Source organism: Oreochromis niloticus, linkage group LG12 (assembly GCF_001858045.2).
Source record: "Oreochromis niloticus isolate F11D_XX linkage group LG12, O_niloticus_UMD_NMBU, whole genome shotgun sequence".
NCBI classification, from domain to species: domain Eukaryota; kingdom Metazoa; phylum Chordata; class Actinopteri; order Cichliformes; family Cichlidae; genus Oreochromis; species Oreochromis niloticus.
The window spans coordinates 33,568,678-33,593,262 of NC_031977.2; the positions used below are offsets into that span (position 1 = coordinate 33,568,678).

A 24,585-nucleotide genomic window follows, 5' to 3' on the forward strand; every position below is an offset into this window, starting at 1 on the left:
TTCTTGACAGCCACCTGTCCACTGAGACAGTTTTTGATTCAGTTCATCCCTTGAATTAGGCGTCTGTTTTATGCTTGAATGATTTATGGGTCATTTATTAAGTGCTTCAACAAACAAACAAACAAATAAATTCCCCTGAAAATGGTCATGTGCAAGGACTGGACTGCAAGTTGGTTCAGAAAGCCTGGAGCTTTATTGCTCAAGAGAACATTAAAAGGAAAGTATGGTAAATGGCCTGTATTTATATAGCGCTTTACTAGTCCCTAAGGACCCCAAAGCGCTTTACATATCCAGACATCCACACACACATTCACACACTGGCGATGGCAAGCTACATAGTAGCCACAGCCACCCTGGGGCGCACTGACAGAGGCGAGGCTGCCGAACACTGGCGCCACCGGGCTCTCTGACCACCACCAGTAGGCAACGGGTGAAGTGTCTTGCCCAAGGACACAACGACTGAGACTGTCCAAGCTGGGGCTCGAACCGGCAACCTTCCGATTACAAGACGAACTCCCAACTCTTGAGCCACGATCGCCCCCAAAGTATGGCTCATTGGACGCAAACACTAATATAAAGGATGGCTTTTTGCAAAATAATGTTATCCAAAGTGTTAGCATAACTACTGCTTGATAACCAACCTGGATAACATCACAGCAAAATACTGTAAATAAAGAACAAACGAACCAATTTCTACACGATGTGAAATAGAAATTCTGAAAATTTTTGCTTTGAAGTTCATCAACTTGGAAAATGAAGTCCATAACTTTTAAGGCTCAGAATTTAGTTATAACATATAAAACCTCCTCTTACAACTGTACAAGACATGATAAATAAGGCCTTTCTTTCTTTAAAAATGACTGTGGTATCTGGTACTCTTCTCACATTCCCCTGCTGTCTTTACTATGGTAATGTACTCATGTAGATCAAACAGAGAGGAAGTGAGGACAACAATGCGGCCGAGACTCGTCCAAAAGCTGTTGACATAAATCACAGACATTCGTTCAGCTTTCCGTCACACTCTCCGTCCTGCTCTTCCTCATGCATGACAGAATGCAGCATCAGGACATTTTACAGTAAATGGAGACTGGTATGTGTAAGTGTGTGTGGGATGATATTGATTTACAGAAGAGGAGAAAGCAGAGGAGTTGGGCCTGAAGCGTACCATCTGTGCAAAGCCAGACAAACAGAGCTGCCCTCCTAAAATCAAACTGTGGTGACTTCTTCTATGCTACACAAAATGACGTAGGATGTTTGTCTTGTTGTTTAAATTTTTTTTTAAAGATATGACACATAACTATAGAGCACTTTATAAAAACCTTATCTTTTAGAGCCTGACTATTTCTACACAGGAAGGTGAAGTTATCAACTAACAACAACAAACTCTGTTAGTCTCCAGATCTGAAAGGTATGGAAGCTCATTTCCGCCACACAAAAAGAAAAGTATCCATATATATATATATATATATACATAGTTATTTTCTCAAAATTTCGACTTATTAACTCAAAATTTTGACAAAAATAACTTGAAATTTTGACTTACTTTTCTCAAAATTTTGAGTTAACAAGTCAAAATTTCAAGTTAGCGCTGCCAGTCAGTAATCTACGTGAATGATTCATGAATCATTTCCTTGTTACCCGGAAGCTGAAGCCCTCAGCTACAAATGCTACAGCTAAGCTACCAGTATTACAGCCAGTCATTAATGGACAAATTGCTGATTATTTTCAGCGTGGCTTCACAAATGATGAAATCCTTGTGTTATTAGCTGAATCACATGGCGTTACTATCAGCAAACCTACACTCGAAAGCGCCAATTTGTTGCTATACATTGGTAGCTCACGATCCGGTTTTGAGTGCACATTCCTCTGTGCCACATCCTTCCGGGTAACAAGAAAATTACGTCATTCACGTAGATTACTGATTGGCAGTGCCAACTCGAAATTTTGAGTTACTTTTCTCCAAAATTTGAGTAAATAAGTCCACATTTTGAGTTAATACGTTGAAATTTCGAGGAAATAAGTCAAAATTTCGAGTTATGGATACTTTTTTTTTTCAGTAGCGGAAACGTACTTCCATACAAGGAGACAAGTGCTGTAAATCTGTATTCTTTCTAATTGCCAGCAGGGGGCCACACCTCTGGTTGCCAAAAGGAGTCCGATTTATTAGACGTCTGTGAGAAAATGCCATTACTGCTCACTTGTTACACGAACTCAGTAAACACTTTTCTCAAGAGATTATGAGCTCAGTCACTGGTTGCATATCTTAGTTATTACAGCATGGTGTTCATTTTGTAAATGATGGTCCCTGTTTTCCCCTCTGTGCCAACGAAAAGATGTCCTTGGCCTAAACAATCTTCAGAAGCCAAAGGTTAGGGGTGTTTGGACCTCAGAAAGTTAATAATACATAACTTCAAGCCTCAATAAAATGTAAACAGTTGGGTTATAAAAACATTTAACACCCCGTCCAGTTGATATAAAGGAGAAATTAGCCATAGTGAGCTTTTTCTGTACCAGGCTGTAAAAGATGTTTATTTCTGCTGTAAAACCAGGCATCACTTTCCAAAACAATATCCTCACTCTCAAGTTTAAGACAGTACAATGACTGGAGTGCAGACACATGCAGAGATGCACACACTAATATCGCTGACTTTCATCTGTGTAGATGTCTTAGGTATTGGAAGCTTGTGCCCCTTGCGTGCCTGTGCTAATGCTTAGTAATTCAGATGCCAAACCTGTCTCAGGCGAAACACTTCGCTCCACTTTCAGTCACAACGGCCGGTGCTTTTTGCAAGATAATTGCATCCTTGTCATAAAAAAACCTCACCAGAAGCGATGAAAGACCAGGACTGACGGCTGAGATTTTAGAGGCCTGACCTGCTCTTTCTGTAACGGTGGTTAAGCATGTGGGGGTCAGACTGCGCCTGCAGGTAACGGCTTTTTTAGAGCACACTGTGTGGACAGGTCGAGTGAAATCAGGGTGATAAATGCTAAATTTTGGGCAGCTTAAAATGGTTTAAATAGAAGGAAGGGACATTCACTCTTTGGATGTAATCCCTCTCAATGGGGAATTTAAGAGAAGGTCTCCTTTTTCTCACAAAAGCCGTGTCAGGTGAAGCCTAAGGACTTTGCTCTTTATCTGGCATCTGTGTATAGTACAGGGTAGCAGGGTCGATGGGGTGGCACAGAGTGCTGCTTTTCTCAGCTTGAGTTGGGAAAAAACATGCCAGTAATTAAAATAATTTAAGCTGCATGAACATCCTCCAAGTGTGGCGATTCCATAAATTTTTGTGCCTCTGTTGTTGTTTACTTTGTGTTCCCTTTGTTACTAATTTCTTCAGTATCTGTATCTTCAGTATTGTGTATGAATCTTTTTGACTTTTACTCAGTCTTCTTGTGTCCTTAAGTTGGATCCTGTGGGACTGTTATAGGTCCAGATGTGCCCATGGAGGAATAAACAGAGTCTTTGTCTGAACTGAGGAAATCAAATCTGCAAAGCACCACTCTGAGCTTCGTGAAGAGCCGAATTATCTGTTGTAGGACTCCTTTGTCACGGTTCGGAGTTTCTGTTTAAATACTTCCTGTTTTATTTTGAAATCTCCTTCACACGCCTCAGTAAATTCTACTTCCAGCATTGTTTTGTTTCCTGTGTTTTGTACAGTCAGTCTGATTGGTAGACACACCTCTCCATGTGTTTGTCTTGTCTTCTGTGTGTTTCTAAGTGATCTCTTTGTGCCTCTCTTTGACTTTTTAGGCTTTGCTTCCTTTGCTTTGGGTGTCTGTGCCGGTTTTCTATATATGCACGACCCCTGTCCAGGTTAAAGAACACATACTAAAGTTTCACTTTGCTTCCTGTACCTCACATTCAGGTCCTCTCATCCTTGCTGTTCCTTGGACTCAGTAATTTTGGCTTTGAGGTCATTTTCAAGCTGCAAGATGAAACTGGAAGCAATGACAAGTCTCACTGTTGGTATTGCAATGAAAATATCCCCCCCAAAAAATTCACAGTGCTACATGTTGTTATAGTTTTGATTAAATATCTTTCTCTAACCGGGTTTTTAACTTCTAAACTGCTGAATTAGAGACAGAAATCATTCCTTGAGCTCACACGTAAGGCTTGACGTGAATTCGATCTTAAACCGATTAATATGCATTTTCCTTTGGATTTTACGCTTCCCAACATAAAAGCTTCTCCTGCTGCCAGAGGACAAGTGAGAGTACGTTTCCACTAAGAGAAACTGAACTGTAAAATGGGTGGAAATGCAAATGAAATTCTGTTTACACTGCTGATATCTCAACTCCCATAACAATTTGGATTTTATAAAGCAAATTTTGGAATAGATTTATCCGTGTAATTCTCCACTGATATGGCTTCTACGCCACGAATATTAACTATAAAAGAATCATTTGAGTGTGGGTGCTGTAGATAATGTCTTTTTTTCCACAGTTGCTGAAGCGTATTTGCATTTTAATTTAATTTTATTGCACATTACAAACATTTCTGTGTGTGAAGTCTCACTTTTAGTCACATTCTGTGTGATTTTTGGGGGATTTGACTCAGATGATACGAGAGGATTAAAAAGAAAAAAAAATCAATTGCTCTGGTTTCTCTCAAAGCTACAGTTGGTGGTGAGGTGCTGATACTTCGAGGTGCAGCACACTGATCTGACTCAGCTGTGTGCCATCCAGGAAAGAACTTCATCCAGTAATAACAGATGATCAATGCTGCAGTTTTTACTCTGCAGAGATGTTTGAAGTGAGCCACTGAGCAGCAGGACAGCTTTAAATTAAAACCAGAGAGCCTTCAAAACATCTCACTTTGAATCTAAAAGTATGTCAGTGGTGCTTTTTAATAATTACTTCCTGTTTAAATTTTGAAAGCAACCATGTCATGCATCAAGTCATGTGCTGAAGTTGGACGTAGAAATTGTAAACGTTAAAATAATAACTGCCTTTGTTTGCATAGCACCTCCCTGCAGCTCAGAGTGCTGTAACGTTTAAGAAACACACAGATTGTATAAAATCAGCAAATATGAGTTAAAGTTAAAGAAATTTAGGGGGGAAAATAAATTAACACACCATAATATATAACAAAACACGTCTTAACTGCCATTAGCTGCACTCGAGAAAGAGCAAACATCAGACGGAAGTCGGTGATGTGGTTATATGATGGAAAAGCAGCACTTTAAGCAGCTGCTTAAAAGCTTTAACACGCAAGAATCCAGGTAGAAAAAATGCTTCACTCTTATTATATAACAATAGTGTGCAGCTGTCACTGTCTATTATAGTATGTAATTACTATTGCACTATATTGCTGCTGCTGGCACCTTGTGGTGATAGAGTCACACTTTAAATGGAAAAGTGCGTCACAGTTACATTGTTTGCACTGATAAATACTACTTCCTGCAAGCTACAATCACCAACAAAACACTGTTGTTTTCTACATCATAATAAATATTATTATTGAAAATTTCCATGGGTCCAGGTGGTGGGACAGTAGCCTACGTTGAGACCTGTCTCTTCACAGCCACGTCCTCCAAATCTTCAAGGGCCAGACGTCTTAATGTTTGACTTCAGGTAATTTAAAGTCCGGTTGTCACAGGTGTGTGAAATCAGGCACCTAGCCTTGGAGTCTGCCTTTACAAGCATTTGTGAAAAAATGTATCGTTTTCTAAAGAGTGAATTTAAGTGTGGTATTGTAAAAGCATTCCACTGTGAAATTCCGTCCCTCAGATATTCCTCGATCAACTGTAAGTGGAATTACTGCAGAGTGTAAGTGAAAGAAACTTCAACATCTCACCATGAAGTGCAGACCACGTAAAGTTACAGGGCGGAGTCAAAGGCGGAGTGCGCTGCTTCCCAGCCTCTGATGATGAACCTGACTGCATCACCTGTGACCTCACTAAACTTTTTTAATTTTATTTCATAAATTACAACAAAAACCCCAAACAAGAACACAGCAGAGCATGCTTTAGGATGTGACCAGCATGCAGTGCCCACTGGTTTCTCAGCCAAGCCCCTGATGTCTGTTTTTAATAAGGCGTCACAAAGATACTTCATCCCATGGGTGCTGTCATGCTGGCTATGTGCACGTCTTCATCTTTCTATATACAAACTAATCAATTATGCTGAACTATGCAGACTAATCTTATTAATTTAATATTTTTAAATCTATATATAAATGTCAAATTTCAGGCATGAAGCATAAATCCTTCTCCTTCCCCTCTCTCCATCCTACCTTGTGGTGTATTTGGACTCGGAGCAGAATATTCTTGTAGCTGTGGCCGTCGTTGATCTGCAGCACCGCCCCGTCCTCTGCCCCCTCCGAACCGTCGTGGATGTATTGAATCTGTTCCCGTGACAGCTCCTCCAGCTTGAATCGGCTGAGAGCGCGGTCGCTGTGGAGACGGGTCAGCCGGCCATGGCGGGGCAGCTCAAGTACCATGACCAGGACATCGGCTGCGTTGTCAGGGTCGTCGACCTGCAGGACTGACTTGGTGATGGTTGCCAGGCTGCCACGGCCCTCCACGGTAAGAGGGGAGAGGGTCACGACTCTCGGGGCTGGGAAGGATAAAAAAAAAAAAACAGATTATAGGTAAGAAGTAAGAACAGCTTTGAATATAACCTGACAGCTGTGAAGGACAGAGGTAAATTTGATTTAGGAAACATAAAGCTTAGATACATTTTAACACCTCTAAAGGCGGGCTGATAGCAGAGGGGGTACAGCAATTTACCCCAAACACGCTCAAATCATCACATGATGTATTTTCTCCCAGAGGACTGGGACACGGGGGCTGTGCTGACACCAAGGGAAATGAAGAAAATGAAGGTAAAGCGGAGATGAAGCTGGGAGCCTCATTAAGCTGCACTCAGCCATACCTGACGCCTCACCGCAGATGGCAAAATGCTTCATCTTGCTAACAAAGCCATTTTAGGAGCACCAGCAGGACTGGGAGGCCTCGCGTTGTAAACAAGATGATAACTTTATTCATATTCTTCTTTTCACTTTTAAAATGAACCGTTCATCTTAAAAAAATAAAATCTATCTAGACTAGATGTCAAACCTCCACCTCAAAATAAAGCATATTTTAAAAAAAACAACCTGCCATTGTTCTTTCTCTTTAGATGTAAGAAGTACAAGGACGACTGGAGACTGTTCACCCGATCCAACAGGGAAATACACTCTTTACCACATACACTTAAATGCTTTTCCAAACAACAGAAAGTATTACTTAAGTTTAGTGAGAAATCCACTCATAAACAGATGATGAACAGTCTGAGATCACCGGTGGACTAGCTCAGGTTCCACACGTACAACCCTGGTCTCGATATTTTTGACTGTAGAGATCTCTTCCTTGCTATGAGGAAATACACAGCACTGGCTTTGTGGAGCTCAAAGCACTTAAAAATACATCTGAACTGCACTCAGCAGGAATCCCTCTTTTCAGAAATCATGACTGGGTTACTCAAAAACCCCACAAACCTTGTTTTGAGAGTAGGAACTATTTTCTTTCTGCTTAACCACACCCAACCCCATCACTAAGCATCACAAGTAAGAAAAGGCCTCTTTCTTAATAATACACGATAAATTTCTTTTAGTTGTTTTCTGTGGATGAATCAATAGAACAGACTTCTCATGTGATTGAGGGTTAGTTCCCTCTTTCTTCCATAGGAATGTTTTGGTCCAATGTGAAATCCGATCATCTTTTGCATCCCACTTAAGATGTTTAATCACAACTTGGTTCTGCAGGAGGTTTCTTCCTGTTAAAAGGGTGTTTTTCCTTTCCACTGTCTCCAAGTGCTTGCTCATAGGGGGCTGCCTAACTGTTGAGGTTTTCTCTGTATTACTGTAGGATGTAGAGCTGACTGTTGTTGTGAAACTTAATAAAAATGAAACTGAACTCCTCACATTTTTGTTTCCATAGGGGAAAATAAACCCCACCCTGTCCTTAAAAAAGGAATCACAGATGCATGTTTTAATTTCCTGTGTTTAAGTATGTGACAAGGAAAACAACACAGCCAGGAAAGTAAAGTCTGGAAGCAAAACAGCTTGGCTAAAGTTCATTTTAATACAATTTCTCCACAAAACATTTGTTAGCAGAACAGCTTGGCAGGGACGAGGTACAGGTAGAGATGCATAGGCTGTCCCTGTGGAGATGCCAGTCTGCTGTGGCCCTAAATCAAACCGTTGTCAGGTACCGAGCTCTGAGCCGCTCAGCCTGACACAGGGCTTGTGTCCAATTCGCAGTGTTTGCCGGTGGTTGGCCGAGCTCCAGCTTTTTGGCATTACAGCAGCAACTTGAGCAAAGGGCAATGCATGAAATAAGCTGGCGCCAGAGAGAAGGATGACTTGTGGGAAAGTCATGCCCACACACTCCCTCTGTGTGTCTTTAAACCAAAGTGACCCCTGGTTGAAATTTCAAGACAGAGAACTGAAACAAAGCACAAAAACACAGGAGGAGCATGCAGTTATCTGCAGCCCCTTGCCCTGCAAGGGGGCCATGTGCTGACAAATTTTTAGACGTCAGAGGAGTTATCTCCAAGAGACAGACAACTTATTCCTCAGGCGCCCACCTTAATCCTGTGTCGTCATTTCTGCAGTTCTCACAGGGGAAACAAAAGGTTTTGGATGTGCTGGTGGGGGCTGAAATTGTGTATGTGTGTGTGCTATTACTTTTTTAATCGTGCTAGGACATGCTAACGCATGAAAGGCAACCGGTAAGATCTCCTCCCTGAGGCAAATGAAAGCAAACACAGGCGCGCTGAGGTGGGAGGGCTAACCTTTCATCCTGCCCTTACAGGTGAAGTGAGGTTCATTTTTGGCAGAGCTGTCATCACCCACGGGGCCCTTGGGGCTCTGCTGTACTTCAAGAAGATGGGAGAGGCTTTTTGTGTGGTTGTTTTTGGGTTTATATCTCGTTTGTTCTTAATTTGTTTTGTTTTGCTGGATGGTGTTCAGGGGAACAAAGTGGAGGAATTTCCAAAGCCAATTTCCACCCTGTGTCTGCCTCATCTAGTGTTTTTGATGTGTCAAACCATCACAGCACAGACCACTGAACTGCTGTCTACCTGGACGTATGATTAAAAAATAACCGTTTCACAGATTGCCTATAGTTTTGGCTTGGTTATATTTGGGCTTTTTACTAAATTTCATCAGAAAATAAAGGTAGACTGCTTTTTGGTATTGACTGACAGCTAAGCGCACTGCACAAAGTCCACAGCAAAAAGGACTTCGTGCTGCAGATATAGAAAGAAAAAACTAAAACAGTGTCCGAATTCACACTGTATGTGAGAAACCTCTTCAGTAGAAATGCCATCAGCAGATACTGGACTCTTAGAAAGTTTTTTCAAAAGAAGCAGCCACTCCTGTCAGAGGGGGGGAGGGAGGCTATCTGCAGCTCAGATCTTTCATTCCTGAGGCTATTACATTCGGAGGCCCTGCTGGCTGGCGATCTGATAGGGATTTCAATTAAAAATGTATTTTATTTTGCTTTTAGCTACACAGGGAAGGCTGCATAAGCAGAAATCGTCTTGTTCTCCCTGCTGTATAGTCGAGTTTTTCAACAGCACCCTTAAAAACCAGAGTCAATGTGCGGCGTAGTTTGGTTTTTCCAGCTCTGTATGGGACAAAATAAAAAAAATAATAAAAATTATGCATGGATAATAGGTGCAAGCCTCTGGGCTGCAAAAATAAAACAAATGCTTAAATTCCAAAAACTGCAGCTCCTCTAATGACCACTTGAGGCAGACCCCACAGGGTGGGATGTTAACATGAAATAAAAATTAAATGCAGCCAGTTTCCTCCTGCATAACATTTTCACACAGCTCACCTGTTTAAACGTTATAAATGTGTAAAGTGAGCACGGTCAGGAGCAGGAAGGGTTTAGCTGCCAAGGGGTTTCTGGCTAAGCTTACCTTCTGCTAATCTGAGTCACTAAACTGGATCTATGAACCATGTTTGTGATGTTGGTGCTTTTTGGAGCCCCATTTATCTGGTAACTGTCATGGCTTGCTGTGCAGTAAATTTTACACACTGTCCTAGAAGTCTGTGCTCCAGTTTTGACGAGTGAAATTCTCATATATTATGTCTATGCTGTACATTATGTGTGCCTGTGTGGTTTGTTCATACAATTTATGACAACAAAGTATTTGTATTTGTATTACTATTTAGACACTTGTGTTCGAATGTGCTAACTTCTGTCCAATAAACACACAAACTGGTGATGCCCCTGAATGTGACTTCACAAATCAACAGGTGGAAACACACTAAGAGATCGCAGAGATCGCACCCATGGTCTGCCCTCAGTGTTGGTCTCTAGTCTCAAGTTCTTTCAGCATGTGACGCAGAACAGCCAGAAGATGTTGCAGTACATTTCCCCCAGCCTTTTAAACTCACAATAATCCCTGACCCACCCACCCTTTACTATCGTAAGGGCAACATCCGGGTGATAAAGAACAGCTATAGCTGTGTAATGTGTAGCTATTAAGACACATGTTCCTCAGATATTATCATATGTACAATATACATTTATTTTTTAATGCTCAATACTTCTTTTGTTGCCTTGTAGTCGTACTGACATTGTCATAGTTTTATTATTGTGAGCAAACTCAAGCATTCACTGATCGGTGTATAGCTTCACTAGACAGAGTAACTGAATACAGTTACTAACCAAACAACTGTCTCGTGACTTACACTACAGTTCTTTAACTGCCTGCACGATGAGGGTGGAGAAAAATCTAATGTGCGCTTTTATGTGTACTTGCACAGCAAGGGACAAAAATAACAGAGCAACAATGCAGGAGTGAAAAGTATTTCTAACTTATTGCACACAGGGATAAAAATATGAAGGTAAAAATCAAACTGTGCTCAGTCCAGAACCAACAATAAACCACTGAGAACATGACATCAAAGATATACCTGACAAAGCAACACGCTTTCTTCTTTTTATCAACAATCCATGATACTAACACAACGCTATCAGCGAGAGAGCCCTGAACACAGATCACCTCCTTCATGCTCAAGCTGAGTGTCTGCAGACCTCAACCGACCAACTAAAGCTTGATTTTTACCAGATGAAGAAGATGAACAGGCCTGTAGGATTGCACATTTCTACCTGTACTCATTCCTACGCTAGAATCGGTTCATTTTTTACTGTAACATCTAAACATGTTAGTAAAGAAAGGCCTTCAGTATATATTCTTTACTGTGATCGATATTTAACCAGATATGTTGGATGATAAAAAGTTCAGTGTTGTATTGTTAATTACATGGACGATGTTGCAAACAGTAGTCTAACACTGCTTATCATTAATTAGAAAAACACACTTTTTATGGCTGTAGTTTGTTCACTCAGGTAATTTGACCACTCCACTCTTTTGTCTAAATATGGTGAGTACACAAACCAATGGATGATGTCACAGTGGCTATGTCCATCTTTTAAATATAGTTTCTCGTGTGTGCATAATAACGCTCTCTCTGTATACAGTATATTATGATTGTGATGATGAAGATAAAATCGAGAATGCATTCAGTATGCTCGTAATCAAATAGCCCTCCTGCACATCTTACCGTTTCTACCACTGAAAGATTTCTTTCAAAGCAACCCCATAAAGCTTGAAATGTTCTGAAACCACATTGACAGGATCTACTTTCTTTCAAAGAAAACTGTAGTGCACACAACAAAAACACTGAAAGTTACATCAGTGTCTGTGAGTCGCTTTGATGTGGACTGAAAGGAGCAATCACCATGTTCCCTTCTGTCTCTCTGAAGAAGTTCAAATACTAAAAAATAGCGTATTGAGGTAATGTTCTTTTCTAGAAATGTATGTGAATTACTCCCAGAACAAAAAAAGCAGGTAGCTGTCTGCACATCAGAAATATTGGAGACTGTGTGGGAGCATGAAAGCTGACCACGCACATATTTGCAGAAACTGTACAAAGTCTTTCTTGGAAAATGAAAACTCAAATGCATCTCCATTAACAGCCTCTGTCCACTAATGCCTTTCAGAGAGGAAAGTCATTAGTCATCAGAAAAACATACACAAAAATATTCTCCTTTGTAAGCATAAAGTCTATTTTTGATCATCTTTTCAAAACAGTAAACGCCACAAACACTGTTGGGTGTGTGGCATTACTGTGCTATATTCTGTAATCACATTATAGTTACTAATCAAATAACCATTTTCCTTTTATTGTACAAAAGAACAAGAATGTGATGGTTACAAACTGCATCCAGGCCAGAAACAGCCGTTCACTGCTGCTAACATCGTGACATGGACTGTTTTCTAGCATCTGTGCAGACGCCTCGGTAACACAAAGCTAAACTAAGAACACGGAGCGACATTATTTAAAAGTGAGTGCATGCTGAACCCGGCCCAGCAGCCAGAGCCCGATCTTCAACAGCTAACAGTGATGAGCAGTCAGGCTTGTACCGCTGTAGCCTCCAGTTATACCCAGTCCTGCTTCTATAGAAGAATCACTGGTTGTTTTGTAGACCCTTTAACAACATCTTGTGGTAGCAGTATTGGCGAATAGAGCTTGTAGTAAGCAGGGGGAATAAGACAGGTACTCTGCTCACTGGTTTGAAGAATATCACGGTGCAACAATCATTTCAATCCTTTCAATCATTGCTTGAAACACCATAAAAAAGGGTTTTATCAATAAATGACTTGTTATTTTCAGTTACATTAATATAATATTGGTTTAACTTATTCATTTTTTTGGGATTGAGTACTGTATTTCTAATGATGTTTATTATTTGCTGAAAGTACGGTTAAAGCTGCTTCTCTAAGCTGTCAGTGAGAGACTTTTGACTCCTGCAATAATATGTTGGTTTTTTTCAAATTGTTGTATTTTTGCTTTTTTTTTTTCATCGCTACATCCTAAAGGTGACTGTGGAGGCCACCTAAGTGCAGTGAACTCATTCTCAAGTTGAAGAAACCCACTTGAGGTAATTTGAGCGTAATGACATTATCCACATCAAAAATGTGGTCATAACGGGATGGACATGGTCAGAAACAATACTCAGGTGGGCTGTGGTGTTTAAATGTTTAAATGAAGGTCAGGTGGCATTAAGGGGCCCAAAGTTTCTCAGGAAAACATCCCTCCCACCATTACATGACCAACACCAGCTTAAACTGGTGATCCACTACAGCAGGGGTCCCCAATCCCAGTCCGCGAGGGCCGGTGTCCCTGCTGGTTTTAGACCTCACCCTGGGTCAACACACCTGAATCACATGATTAGTTCATTACCAGGCCTCTGGAGAACTTCAAGACATGTTGAGAAGGTAATTTGTCCATTTCAATCAGCTGTGATGGATCAAGGACACATCTAAAACCTGCAGGACACCGGCCCTCGTGGACTGGGATTGGGGACCCCTGCACTACAGGATGAATCCATGCTTTCATGTTGTTTGCAACAAATTGTGATGCTACCATCATGCCGAGACTCATCAGACCAGGCAATGTTTTTCCACTCCTCTATTGTCTAATTTTGGTCAGCCTGTGTGAACCATAGCCTCAGTTTCCTGTTCTGAGCTAACACCAGTGGCACCCAGTCTGGTACTCTGGATACCTTAGTCTGATCTGACCTCTGAAGCCTAAATAAAACACAGGTGGGACAGACAATAACAAAGGAGAGAAGACAAAGACAGGAAGTAAAAAGCACAGGAAAAGGTGAAGCAACTATGGCAACAACAAAAGTGGAAACTTGAATGATGAAGACAAGATAGCAGATGGCAACATAAGAAATATCCGTAAGAGTAACCAAACATTTAAAACAAACACCACATAAAAATCCAGGCCATGTCACACGTATCCTATGGCTTAAATCACTTTCTTCAAGGTGGTAAATATGTAACATAATGCATGACTTTTTAATAACAGTAATAACTTTTATAACAACTCCAAACACTTGTCACAAATTTTATACCAAAGAACGGGATATCTGGCCTCATCCTACATCTTTTTATAGTCTGATAATAAGTTAACCAGAACTAATTTGCACTGCTGAAGAAAGCAACACGGTGGTGTTTATATAATTATATACTGTTATCATAAAACGATAATCATCTGCTGCAGACATTAATTAATTTTGCACTGGTAGAAAACTGGTGGAGTGCCAGTCAAAACACAGACACACACAAATTACTGTTCTTTCCTTATCAGCTGCTTCGGCTAATGTTGTATGAGAAAGCAGATAAGATTGCGTAATTGCGAAGTCAACCAAAACAGACTCAAATGCAGCACCACCACTCAATCACCATCTGCAAGCGGCCCCCTGAGCTCAGTGTCTGCAACTTTCATTTGCCTGGGGGCAAATTTAATAGAGCGGTCACGCTGTGTTGGATAAACACCCAACAAGGATACGATGCACACTAAAAAACATTTAAAATCCTCATTTAAGGTTTTAGGAGAGTGTCTGACACAAGAAAAATATCCTCACGTGCTCGAGTAATTTTTTATCATTAACATTTGTAATAAAAACAATAAAAAGCTGTTTTTTAAGAAAAGGAATTTTGTTTGGAAGACTGTAGCATACACGGACTTTTGTGAGACATTTTAACTTCTTTTAACTATTTCTCTATAAACATCGAGCACAGTAATGCAGGTGCAACACTAACCCATCAACTGTTCTCAGAGAGGGCATGTTAATCCCTTGTTTCTCATTATTTTCTAAAGCTGTGCCAGAATCAGAGGTCAGCTTGACATCAATAAAGGCGTGCTCTCAGGCTGACATTGGCCGATCACCGGGGCTTTACTCCGCGGAGAGAGAGCCTCAAAAAATAGTGAGAAATGCAGATCAGCTGGGATGATGCAGCAGAATGAGAAATAGGCTCACTCTAAAATATGAGCTGACAGATCAGATTAAATGTGGCTGTTTGAGTGGTCGTAGAGTGAGAGCTGCAAATCTCACATTTCTTAGCAGTATATGCATTTAAACATGTAATATAAATAATATTATTAAAGCTTAAACAGGCCTCAGAAAATCTACAATAACATTTCAACAGGTGAGTTTCTTGAATGTTTCAGATACATCTGCAGCTCCTATGTTGAACTGACTGCTTCTAGTTCTCACAGACGCTTTTATACAATGAACCCATTCATACAAGCACTTTTTCTACACTTGACTGATTTCTATCTAACGTTCACACACTGATGGAAGCAACCGAGAAACCTGCTCTACCTCCTGAGCTACAGATACAACTGCCTAAAAAATGAACTGCAACCACCAACCCAGTGGCAGGGAGGCCGTTGTCCTACTTTCACTCTAATATGACTGAGCCTTAAACTAACTACATGTACCTAACTGTAGGATGGTGGTATCCAGTTGACTCGTGCCCTATGACGTTAACAAAAGTTAGTATAGTTTTTATGTACTAAAACTAGAGATGTGATGTAATAAGGAGAGCCACTGAGATTTTGGACCACAGCTTTCTTTAGAAATATGTTTTTCCTCCAGATAAATGGTCGCCTGTCACTCAGGAGGTAGAGCATGCTTGCTACTAACTTCAGTCCACAACTTAAAATGTCCTTTGTCAAGATACTTATTGCTAAATTGTGCAGTCTGCGGCGCGGCTGCGGGGGAGGCGGACGTACCTGAGCAGCATCCGCAATCACGCCTCGCCGGCGGAATGAACTAGGTCCTGTTGTTGTTGTTGATGTGTGTGGGCTGTAGTCGAAAAGCTGGATGCAGCAGATGCGCATATTATTAACGTAACTGCCGCAAATTTCTTTGTGAAAGTGATTCCGATGTTAAACATTAGGTCCGCATGACTTTTCTGCCAGGTAACTTGCGCCCCACCTGTCAGAACTCTAATCCAAGCAGCTAAATCAAATGATTTAGGTGCATGAATGTTTCTTAGAAAAGGTGCTCTGGGTGGTCTGTAGGAGTATATATGCATCACTGCAAACAGGAAGTTATGAATACATGCAGGGATATGAAATACCCCACACTCAGGTGCCCACAGATTGGACCACACTTATCTTTGAATCCCGCTATCATTTGAATCCAAACAGCAAATCTGTAGAGTTTAATGAATGCACCTTGCACAGTTGCTATCGCTAATGCCATCATATTGACAAAATCTGACTGAGCTGTGAGTTTGGACAAAGTCAGGCCTCACATTTACACAGTCCTTCTCAAACTGGAGTCTTTTCTCTCTGAGGTAAACTTTCTCAACAAGGACAAAAGACTTCCAGCATTTTAATTTCACAGAACAAACTTCTACATTTCACACTGAACTAAATTTAGAAACAAATGTGTCCTGGCAGACTATTCCTCTCCCCATGTAACGTCACTACATTGGTCTGCAACGTGAAAACAGCCACCTTTATTAGGTATCTGGATTTGTAGCCTGAAGAACAGATTTATGATACAGCTTTTTTTATGGCACTTTCAAGTCAGTTCATTTCTCTTAAAACTGTTTCAGAAAAAGCAAGTCAGTGTCAATGACAGTAAATAAAGGAGAGTTGAAGGAAATGCCTGCTTACCTGCATGGACACGGCTCGGACTTGAATTGTTTTCGGTTGGGAAAACAGCTGGGGATCAGCAACACGCAAGGTGAACTCACCGCTCCTGCAGGAAGACGAAGAAAGGGGAAATGTTAAATGAAGACAAATCTTGGAGTAGGGAGGTTAAACTTCACTATCCCTTATTTCTGAAATTGCTTTAAAAACTGCTTTAAAAATGTGACAGGCTTCAGTTGGCAGCTGAGGAAAATGGGGAAATGGGTCCTGTGAGGGTAGCATGCTGTGTAGTCATTAGACCTGATCACCTGTGAGTTATCTGTGGGAGTGGAGGTCAGCTATCACAAACACACAAAAGCCCACCCTCTCACACACTCATCATCATCAATGTGCCCCCCCACACTGCTGCCTTACCATATTCCAAGCCAAGGCTTATTACCCACAATTCCCCAGGGCTGGAGCTGGGAGACATCCAGATAGTCTGAAGATCAAATAACTGAGCGGGTTGTTTGTTTTAGTGACAGAAAGGAAAATAATGCTATAAGGAAAGCCAAGTGCTTAGGTGCTTTTTGGACTGCAGTAGCATCTTTGAAAGTTGCTGACAAAAGTCTGCTGAAGGTTGTTTTCCTAATAGTTTTAACCGTCATGGTCCTCGGGTCCATGTGTTTCTAGTTTCTCCTGCCTCACTGGCACCATGTTTAATGCCGGTCTTCACATGCTCACCCATCTCGTTTTAGTTTCACTTCCTGCTTTTGGTCTGGACGTCTCTTCCTGCAGAGATGCTGAGATGTTCTCAAGCTAGTGGAGAGAAATAATCCCTGACTTATTGCCAGTAAAACACACCAAACTCTCACTGTGGCTCTACAGTGGCTGAATGGCCACAGAAACAGCCCAGATAAGCGTAAAGTATGGAGTTATATTAAAGTAACATAGAACATATTTCTGAAAAATAGTCATTGAAGTTGTAAATCTCATTTTGTGTGCAGAGTGTTGCTGTTGCTGGTACATGTCTTCACTTCATTATAGATGAGAGAAAGAATTTTTTAAATGCAGCCTTGAGACAAGTGGAAAGGCTTCTGATCTGTGCAAATATGTGTTTTGAGTCTACCACTCAAAAAAATAAAATTCATTTTATGTTAGCGTCTTGACCCATGGCATGTTTTTCTCAGGCACTCGTGAATGAAAATAACTCCTTTTGAAAGCTCAAAAGAGTTTGTCTGTAACAGCAAACAACATTTAATCTTTTTATTCATCATTCATCCATTTTTTCCCACCATCATCTGAACGCAGCACATGTTTTTGGGTTTTTTCTGATGGACACATCTCCTCTTACGGGAATTAAAACCTGTTACCATGTGCTTGCTGTTCTGGGTCTACAGCCGTCATCCTCTGCTTGACATAATTTGAAAAATATGGCAGATTTAATCTCATTTGGAGCTTTACATTTTTCTGTCTCCATTAATCTAATGGCTTAAACCTGAACAGAGGATCACATTTTGCTAATTCGTTGGCATGCTGCCATTTTAGGCCTGACCAGCTGAGTCAGGATTGACCAATACGACTGCTCTGTCCATTCAGACTGAGTGAGTGGACATCTGTCCCAAACACAGCGACAGAGGAGAGGCTGCAGAGAAGAATGGGCAACATTTTTCATCCATTAACATAAGACTGCCTTTTCTTTCATTTTCAGCTGCTTTGTTTTCCTTTCAGGATGTCACAGGCCAGCGCTCTTTAATGTCTGCTTTCTGCTGTCTACACGTATCTGCAGCTTCTGTGATTCCCGGCACGGAGTGCACTCAGACTGGGGTCAAACAGAAAGAAAGAAATGCAGATTATGCAAATTTGACCACATTAACCCAAACATGTAAATGTAATGCATCTCACATCCATGTTCAGGTTAATAGAAATGAACTTTGGAGCCAAGAAGCAGCATAAATCAAACAGGAAACTTTGACAAGGAGTGAAAAATTAAATGTCAGGGTAGTCATTAACGAGAAGGAAGGAGATGACGAGTTTAAAGGGATAGTTTTATCCAGGCTTTGGGATAAGCTGCCCAGTTTGGGCAATAACAGTTATAGTGATCATGTCAGAAGGATCTAAGGAGACATGCCCAGACCTCCTTTTCCCCAGACACCACCTCCAGCTGTTGCAGGGGATGCACCATGCCCCCCTCCCTGGATTTACCCAAGAGGCATTCTGGTCATCAAAGGAAGCTCATGTCTGCTGCGTATCCACGATCTGATTCTTTTGGTCACCACCCACAGTTCACAGCCATAGGTCAAAGTAGGAATGTAGATCGGCCAGTAGACAGACAACCTCACCTTTACGCCCAGCTTTCCTCACCACAACAGACCAGTACAGAGTCTGCATTCCCCACTGCACTCAACTCTGACTCATGAATAAGACCCTGAGGTACTTAAAGATCTCCACCTAGGGCAGCAAGTGGAGGGGTGTCCACCCAGCTGAGACCCACCTGATGTACAATTTCTAAGGGCAGATGCTTCAACCTCAGCTGAGAACCAGCTGGTTGGGATCTGGAGGTCATCACTCAATGACGCCAACAAAACCAGGTTCTACTAACCGATGTTAAGTTGTTAAGTCGCGTTAGGCTCGCTAAGACATCTTATTACCTTTGCTTTCCCGTTAATTGTTTTTGCACATAAAAAAATGCTTGAAAAAAGAGAAAGAACTACAAAAAAAAAGAAATATCTTGGTACCATTTCATCTAATATCTGTCCTTTAATCAAGGTTGGCTAAATCATCCATCCCTGTATGTGTCTTATCTCTGGTTTTGCACTATGAATTAGTCCTTAGTCCTGTCACTGCCTAATGCCTCTTCTACCAAAATAAATCCTCATTACTTGGTGGCCATTTTGGGACAGCGAAGGCACAAAGTAAAGATATAATCAAAATGATCATGAAAAATACCCAGGACAGTAGAAGCAGTCCGTTAGATTACCATCCAGGGCTTAGATTAAGTTAGGTAAGATTTTTGCTGTATATAGATGGAGTTACAAAATTGCACACCGTGGCAAAGCAGCGCCTGCCACCCAAAAAATCATAAATTATCGTTAAACAAGTATAAGTATAGTAGCTCTGTGACTGAATACTGTCCAAGTATTGTGTCAAACTCACGTCTCAGAAAAATACTTCCAGGCAAAATGCAGAAAAAGTTTCGTCCGTCTTACTGACCTGTCTTTGTCTTTCTGGTATCGGAATCGGACCTGTCCGTGTCTCAGCTCTGCCCACGTGAACGTGTCGTCCTTCTTTATTTCTCGGCCTCCCGTCTCTTCACCTTCCTCCCCTCTGAACAGGACCAGCCGTCCGTTACTCGGCTTCTGAACAAGCTGAAAGATCAGCTGCTCAGACGGACTGTCTGGGTCTTTCACCTGCAGCAGGGTGGGGAGCAGCGGGGCAAAACCATCAAAGGGAACCAGCAGGGACCCGTTGACATGGAGGGCAGGCGAGTGGGCGTTCACTGAGAGGACCAAGAAAAGAAAAACTCAAATCAATAACCTTATTAAAGCCAAGCTGGTGAAATGAAAGTAAATTCACTTACAGTACATTTTACATCCTTGTTGTGAAATACACAACAAATAGTAAACCTTCTTATACCTGTGGGGAAATTCATCGTCACAGATCCTCCAAAACAAGATTAACGCAAAACTGGATTATCAGCGAGTATTTTTGAATAAAAGAATGGGAACTTGGAAGGTAGGAAAATAATCAGATATAGAAATACTGAGTACAGTTTAAACCATGCACAGCATCAAAAGTACATTTGTGAATGATTTACTGAAAAAAGCCATCAAAGTAATTGGACTAATAACCAGTGTACAATGATAATTTGGTTTCAAAAAGCATCCAATTATCTTCATTAATACATTTTAATGCCTTCTTTAAATATCTGTTGGCATGGAGTTGTAGCTGAATAGAAGTCGGTCGGCGTAGAGGTTGAGAGGAGGTTATAAAGTGAAAATGAAAAAAAGTGCGTCTGGGAGAAATGGCAGACATATCACGAGTGAGACATCTCGGTCTTGGCGTGGCATTTTAGAAGTTGGCTCTAATTGGTGCTGACTTTGTTGGGGAACTTTTTAAAGATCAGCTCTTTTTTGAGATGCCACCCTAATCTCATTATACCTCCCGTAATGATGCCAGCAGCCATGCTTAAATCTCAAACTCTGGGCCATGTAATTATACTTCCAAATGAGAATAACTCTATAATTTAAAGCAATAGTTCCTGAACTTTTTTGGGGGGGTGGTGGGGGGGGCTGGCAAAAAATGTTTTTTTAAAAGAGCAATTTTTTTCTCCATTTTACTTGATTAACGTGTGGATTAGCTGAAGGCTAAAAATGTTCATTATTTTACAAGAAAACGCATTTATCAGAAAGTGCGTGATAATATATTTCTTAATTATAAATATGCTTTGTCACTTTTCATTAAGAACTACAGTCTGCTCCTCGAGGCCTCGGGCATTTCAGCCTGCGGGTTGTTTTAAGATAAAAGAGGAAAAAAATTAAAGTACAAAACTCCTTTAACAACCTAACTCTGCAGACAAAGCCTTCCCAGTCTTATTCAGGAGGACCAATTAATAAGTCACCAACAGGAACCTTCTAATTTCAGACAGATGTTAGCAGTCTTAGCTCCCAGTTCTTCCAGTATCTTTATATTTGACCTGCAAAGACTTACATTTGTTAGTAGTTTTCAAATTTGACTTCATAAGATGAAGTTCTATGGACCTTTGTCACCTCTGGATAGAGTCTGATTGATAGTTTATTTACGTTCGTCACGCTTGCCTACTGCACACTGAAGCTTATGCAAGCGGTATCTGACGTATTCAATGGCATAGTCTCTTATCTTGCTTCTGTTCCCACTCCTCTGGTTTTCGATGCATGGAAGGTTTTTCCTTTCAGTAACAACCATCAGTAAAGTTTAGGCCCTCTGCTAAAAGTAACCAAGATTTTTTTATTCCATCTTAAATACTTTTTTTATGAACTGATAAAAAAGAAAACCAGGAGAACGTATAGACTTCTATTACATCACCACAGACTCTTTGCCTTAACTGTGAATGGACCAATCATAGTCACTCCCAAAAGTTTTAAAGAACAGGAAAAACTGACATGGAAATGAAAAATTGTGGTCCTGACTCAAATATATTAACATGCTCTTTATGTTACAAACGTTTAACTGCGGTCACAAAGCCTACCTACTGAAAATATATAACTGGTCTGCTTGGTTGTGAGTTTCTTGTGAAAAATACAATTGAAGCCTTTTAGGTCTGATATATTACTACTACAGTACTATATTACAGTAGCTAAAACCTTTATCTTCAACCGGAATCACTGTATCTGTTCTTTTAAATGATCAGGCTTAGAGGGGTATTTGGACACAAATACACTAAATAATAACTGAGTTTTCTTCAGGTATGAAAGGTTAATAATGTCTTTAGTTTTTCCCCATCGAGTTGACAGAAACTGTAGGGTCAGGCTTGGAAGAGGGATGGGCTGAGAATGGGGTATCACGTTGGGTACAGTCCACCATCTAACCAAAGGATAGGCACAAATCTTTCACACTCCATCCATCCATCCATCCATCCATCATATGAAATTGAGCCTATCCCAGCTAATAACGTCCTCTCCCTTACAGCAGCCACAAATGTGGACCATATGATCCTGTTGCACTGATGCAAGCACACAGCTAAAGTTCTCAACAGCTGCAGCTTTCTACTCTTTATGGCAATATCTATGCAGGTGAGTGTATTTATTGTTTCATTCCATCAAATGAGCCAAATATGTTCATGTGTTGGATGAACGTCTCTGGCTCATCTGATGAGATTGAGCCATCAGCAGAAGCATACCTTTGGGAATTAAACCTTTTTAACCTTAATTTTAGAGAATAGCTGTTTTTTCTTATGTAAGACTCGACGTCCTGGCAGTAACTGCAATCATGGCTGTCTCCCCATTCCTTTACACTGATACGGTCTTGTTAACCTAAAATAGGTGCCCAGCACGATACGGATGAGTGCTGTAATTGGTCTAAAAAAAGCTGCTTGCCAAATTTGAAACACAGCACACCCCATGTGTGATTGACGGGTCACTCATTAGCGTCAGAGTGACCATCTGACCACAGTTCAGCACTGAGCTGCACAACGTGACCGAGGACTGCCGTGACCAACTGCTCATTGAGTCGAGTGTGTCACAATAAAACCACCACTGCAACACAAAAGTACGAGCTGCTGGTGAAACTTTATCACGACATTTGTTGCTGTGTAACTTCAAACTGACAACATGTTTTACTGTACAGTGCTCCCTCGTCCCGGGAGTTACGTTCCAAAAATAACCCACAATAGGTGAAATCCACGAAGGAGCCATTTTTTACAATTATTATAGCTGTCTTAAGACTCTCTTGTTTAAATACTCTCAAAGTTGAAACCTTCGTAGAAAAAAAAAGTCCAGTATTATAGAATGAAACCAAAGGCACCCGCAGGTGCCTCTGAGGGTGCAAAACGTTTCGTCGACATTGTTGCGTTTGTTGAGGAGAAAACTTACAAACATACAGTGCAGCACTTCAGAGTCACACTGCTAGCGATAAAAGATTTATGTAAATTTGACAAGCTGAACGCATTCTGTACTGTACAGAAGACACAGCACGAGAGTGATTGACAATGGTCTACAGCCAATAAGGATGCAGAACACAATGCGCTGTAAAAAAACAAAAAAAACAACAACAAAATTGCACAAAAAAAAAATTCAGCGAAACAGCGAGGCCGCGAAAGGTGAACCGCGTTATAGCGAGGGACCACTGTACAAGCTTTATTTTTGGAGGGACATTAACATTTTGCAGCTTAACCTCCTCCACAGCATCACACACTTTTTCTGGTAGCAATGTAAATTTGCTTTTATGTAATGTCTTGTGATCATTTGCATTATTTATATGGGCATCTTTAGTTTATTTGCGTATAAGAAAAAAGCTCCCACTGGTGCAGTGCTTGATACATGATGCTGTGCTCAGTATAGAAACCTCCCAGCTGAGAGCGAGAGTGATCGCTCCAATGTGACCTGGACCTACCCCCAGGCCTCCCAGTTTGGCTGCAAACTGCTGCAGAATTCACCTACTGTTGGTCTTTAAACTGTATTTACACAATTATTCTTTTCAGAGTTAACAGATTTGAAGTCTGGGAGCTTTCTATCAATAAATTAAAGGACTTTTCTGCTATGTAATGATAACTGTTTGCTTTTTTATAACCAACATAAGCATCATGTTATTACTGTGACAGGTCCTGGTCTTCTGGTCTGCGTAATATCCATGTCCACAGTCGGGAGTGCAGTATCCTTCCATGAGGTAGGTCTGATTACGACAAGCTCTGCAGAGTCCGATCCCGTCACAGAGCACGCAGTCGGACGAGCAAGCTAAAGGAAAATTATTCAAAGGTTTAGAAAAATGTTTCTTTTTGTTTTACACAAGTCTTCAACTTTTACTTTCGCTGTCCAATAATCTGAGATCTGAGGTTTTAAATTTCTATTATACGTTTATTTTCAAACTAAATTAATACTCTGATCTTCATAAAAACCATCTTTAAAAGCCTATCACTACATATAGAAATAGAAGAAAAAGACGATGTATATTCTTACATGTGCAAGCTTTGGAAGATGCATCCAGGAAGTAGTTTCTGCCACATTCGAGCACACACTGGCCGTGCAGCGTGGCGTAGGGAGGCTGGCATTCCTGGCACTGTCCAGGACCTTGACAGTCCAAGCAGTGATCATCACAGCCTGCCGCAGAGAGCAAAACACTTGAAAAAAAAGTGATATTAACTGATTTAAAGACATTATTTACTTTATCACCAGATATTTTCTTGATCTGTTTTTTTGGCTACTAGCACCAGTGAAACAAGTAACATGGAGTCACACAGAAGCTGTATTACAGACTGCAAATGCACACATGCATTAATCTGAATTTGCTTAGGCTTGTATGAATGTGTGTGACTGAGTGAATGAGGCTTGCTGAGAGTAGAAAAGCGCTACACACCAGTCCATGTAGTGGATTTGGCCAGTTCATACAACTTCTACATATAAAAGCTCTTTTAAGGAACCTTTTAGTTCAGCTGCAGTTGATTATCT

At 40.9% G+C, this 24,585-nt stretch overlaps 1 protein-coding gene across 1 annotated transcript in view; it reads right to left on the bottom strand.

Annotated features, from left to right (window-relative positions):
* The window catches only part of fras1 (Fraser extracellular matrix complex subunit 1), a 311,100-nt gene that overhangs the window by 98,373 nt on the left and 188,142 nt on the right, over positions 1-24,585 (bottom strand). The window contains 6 exon segments of the mRNA XM_019365971.2: positions 6,236-6,558; position 15,079; positions 16,490-16,574; positions 19,658-19,943; positions 23,734-23,874; positions 24,097-24,237. Of these exon segments, the coding sequence (XP_019221516.1) occupies positions 6,236-6,558; position 15,079; positions 16,490-16,574; positions 19,658-19,943; positions 23,734-23,874; positions 24,097-24,237 (977 nt within the window).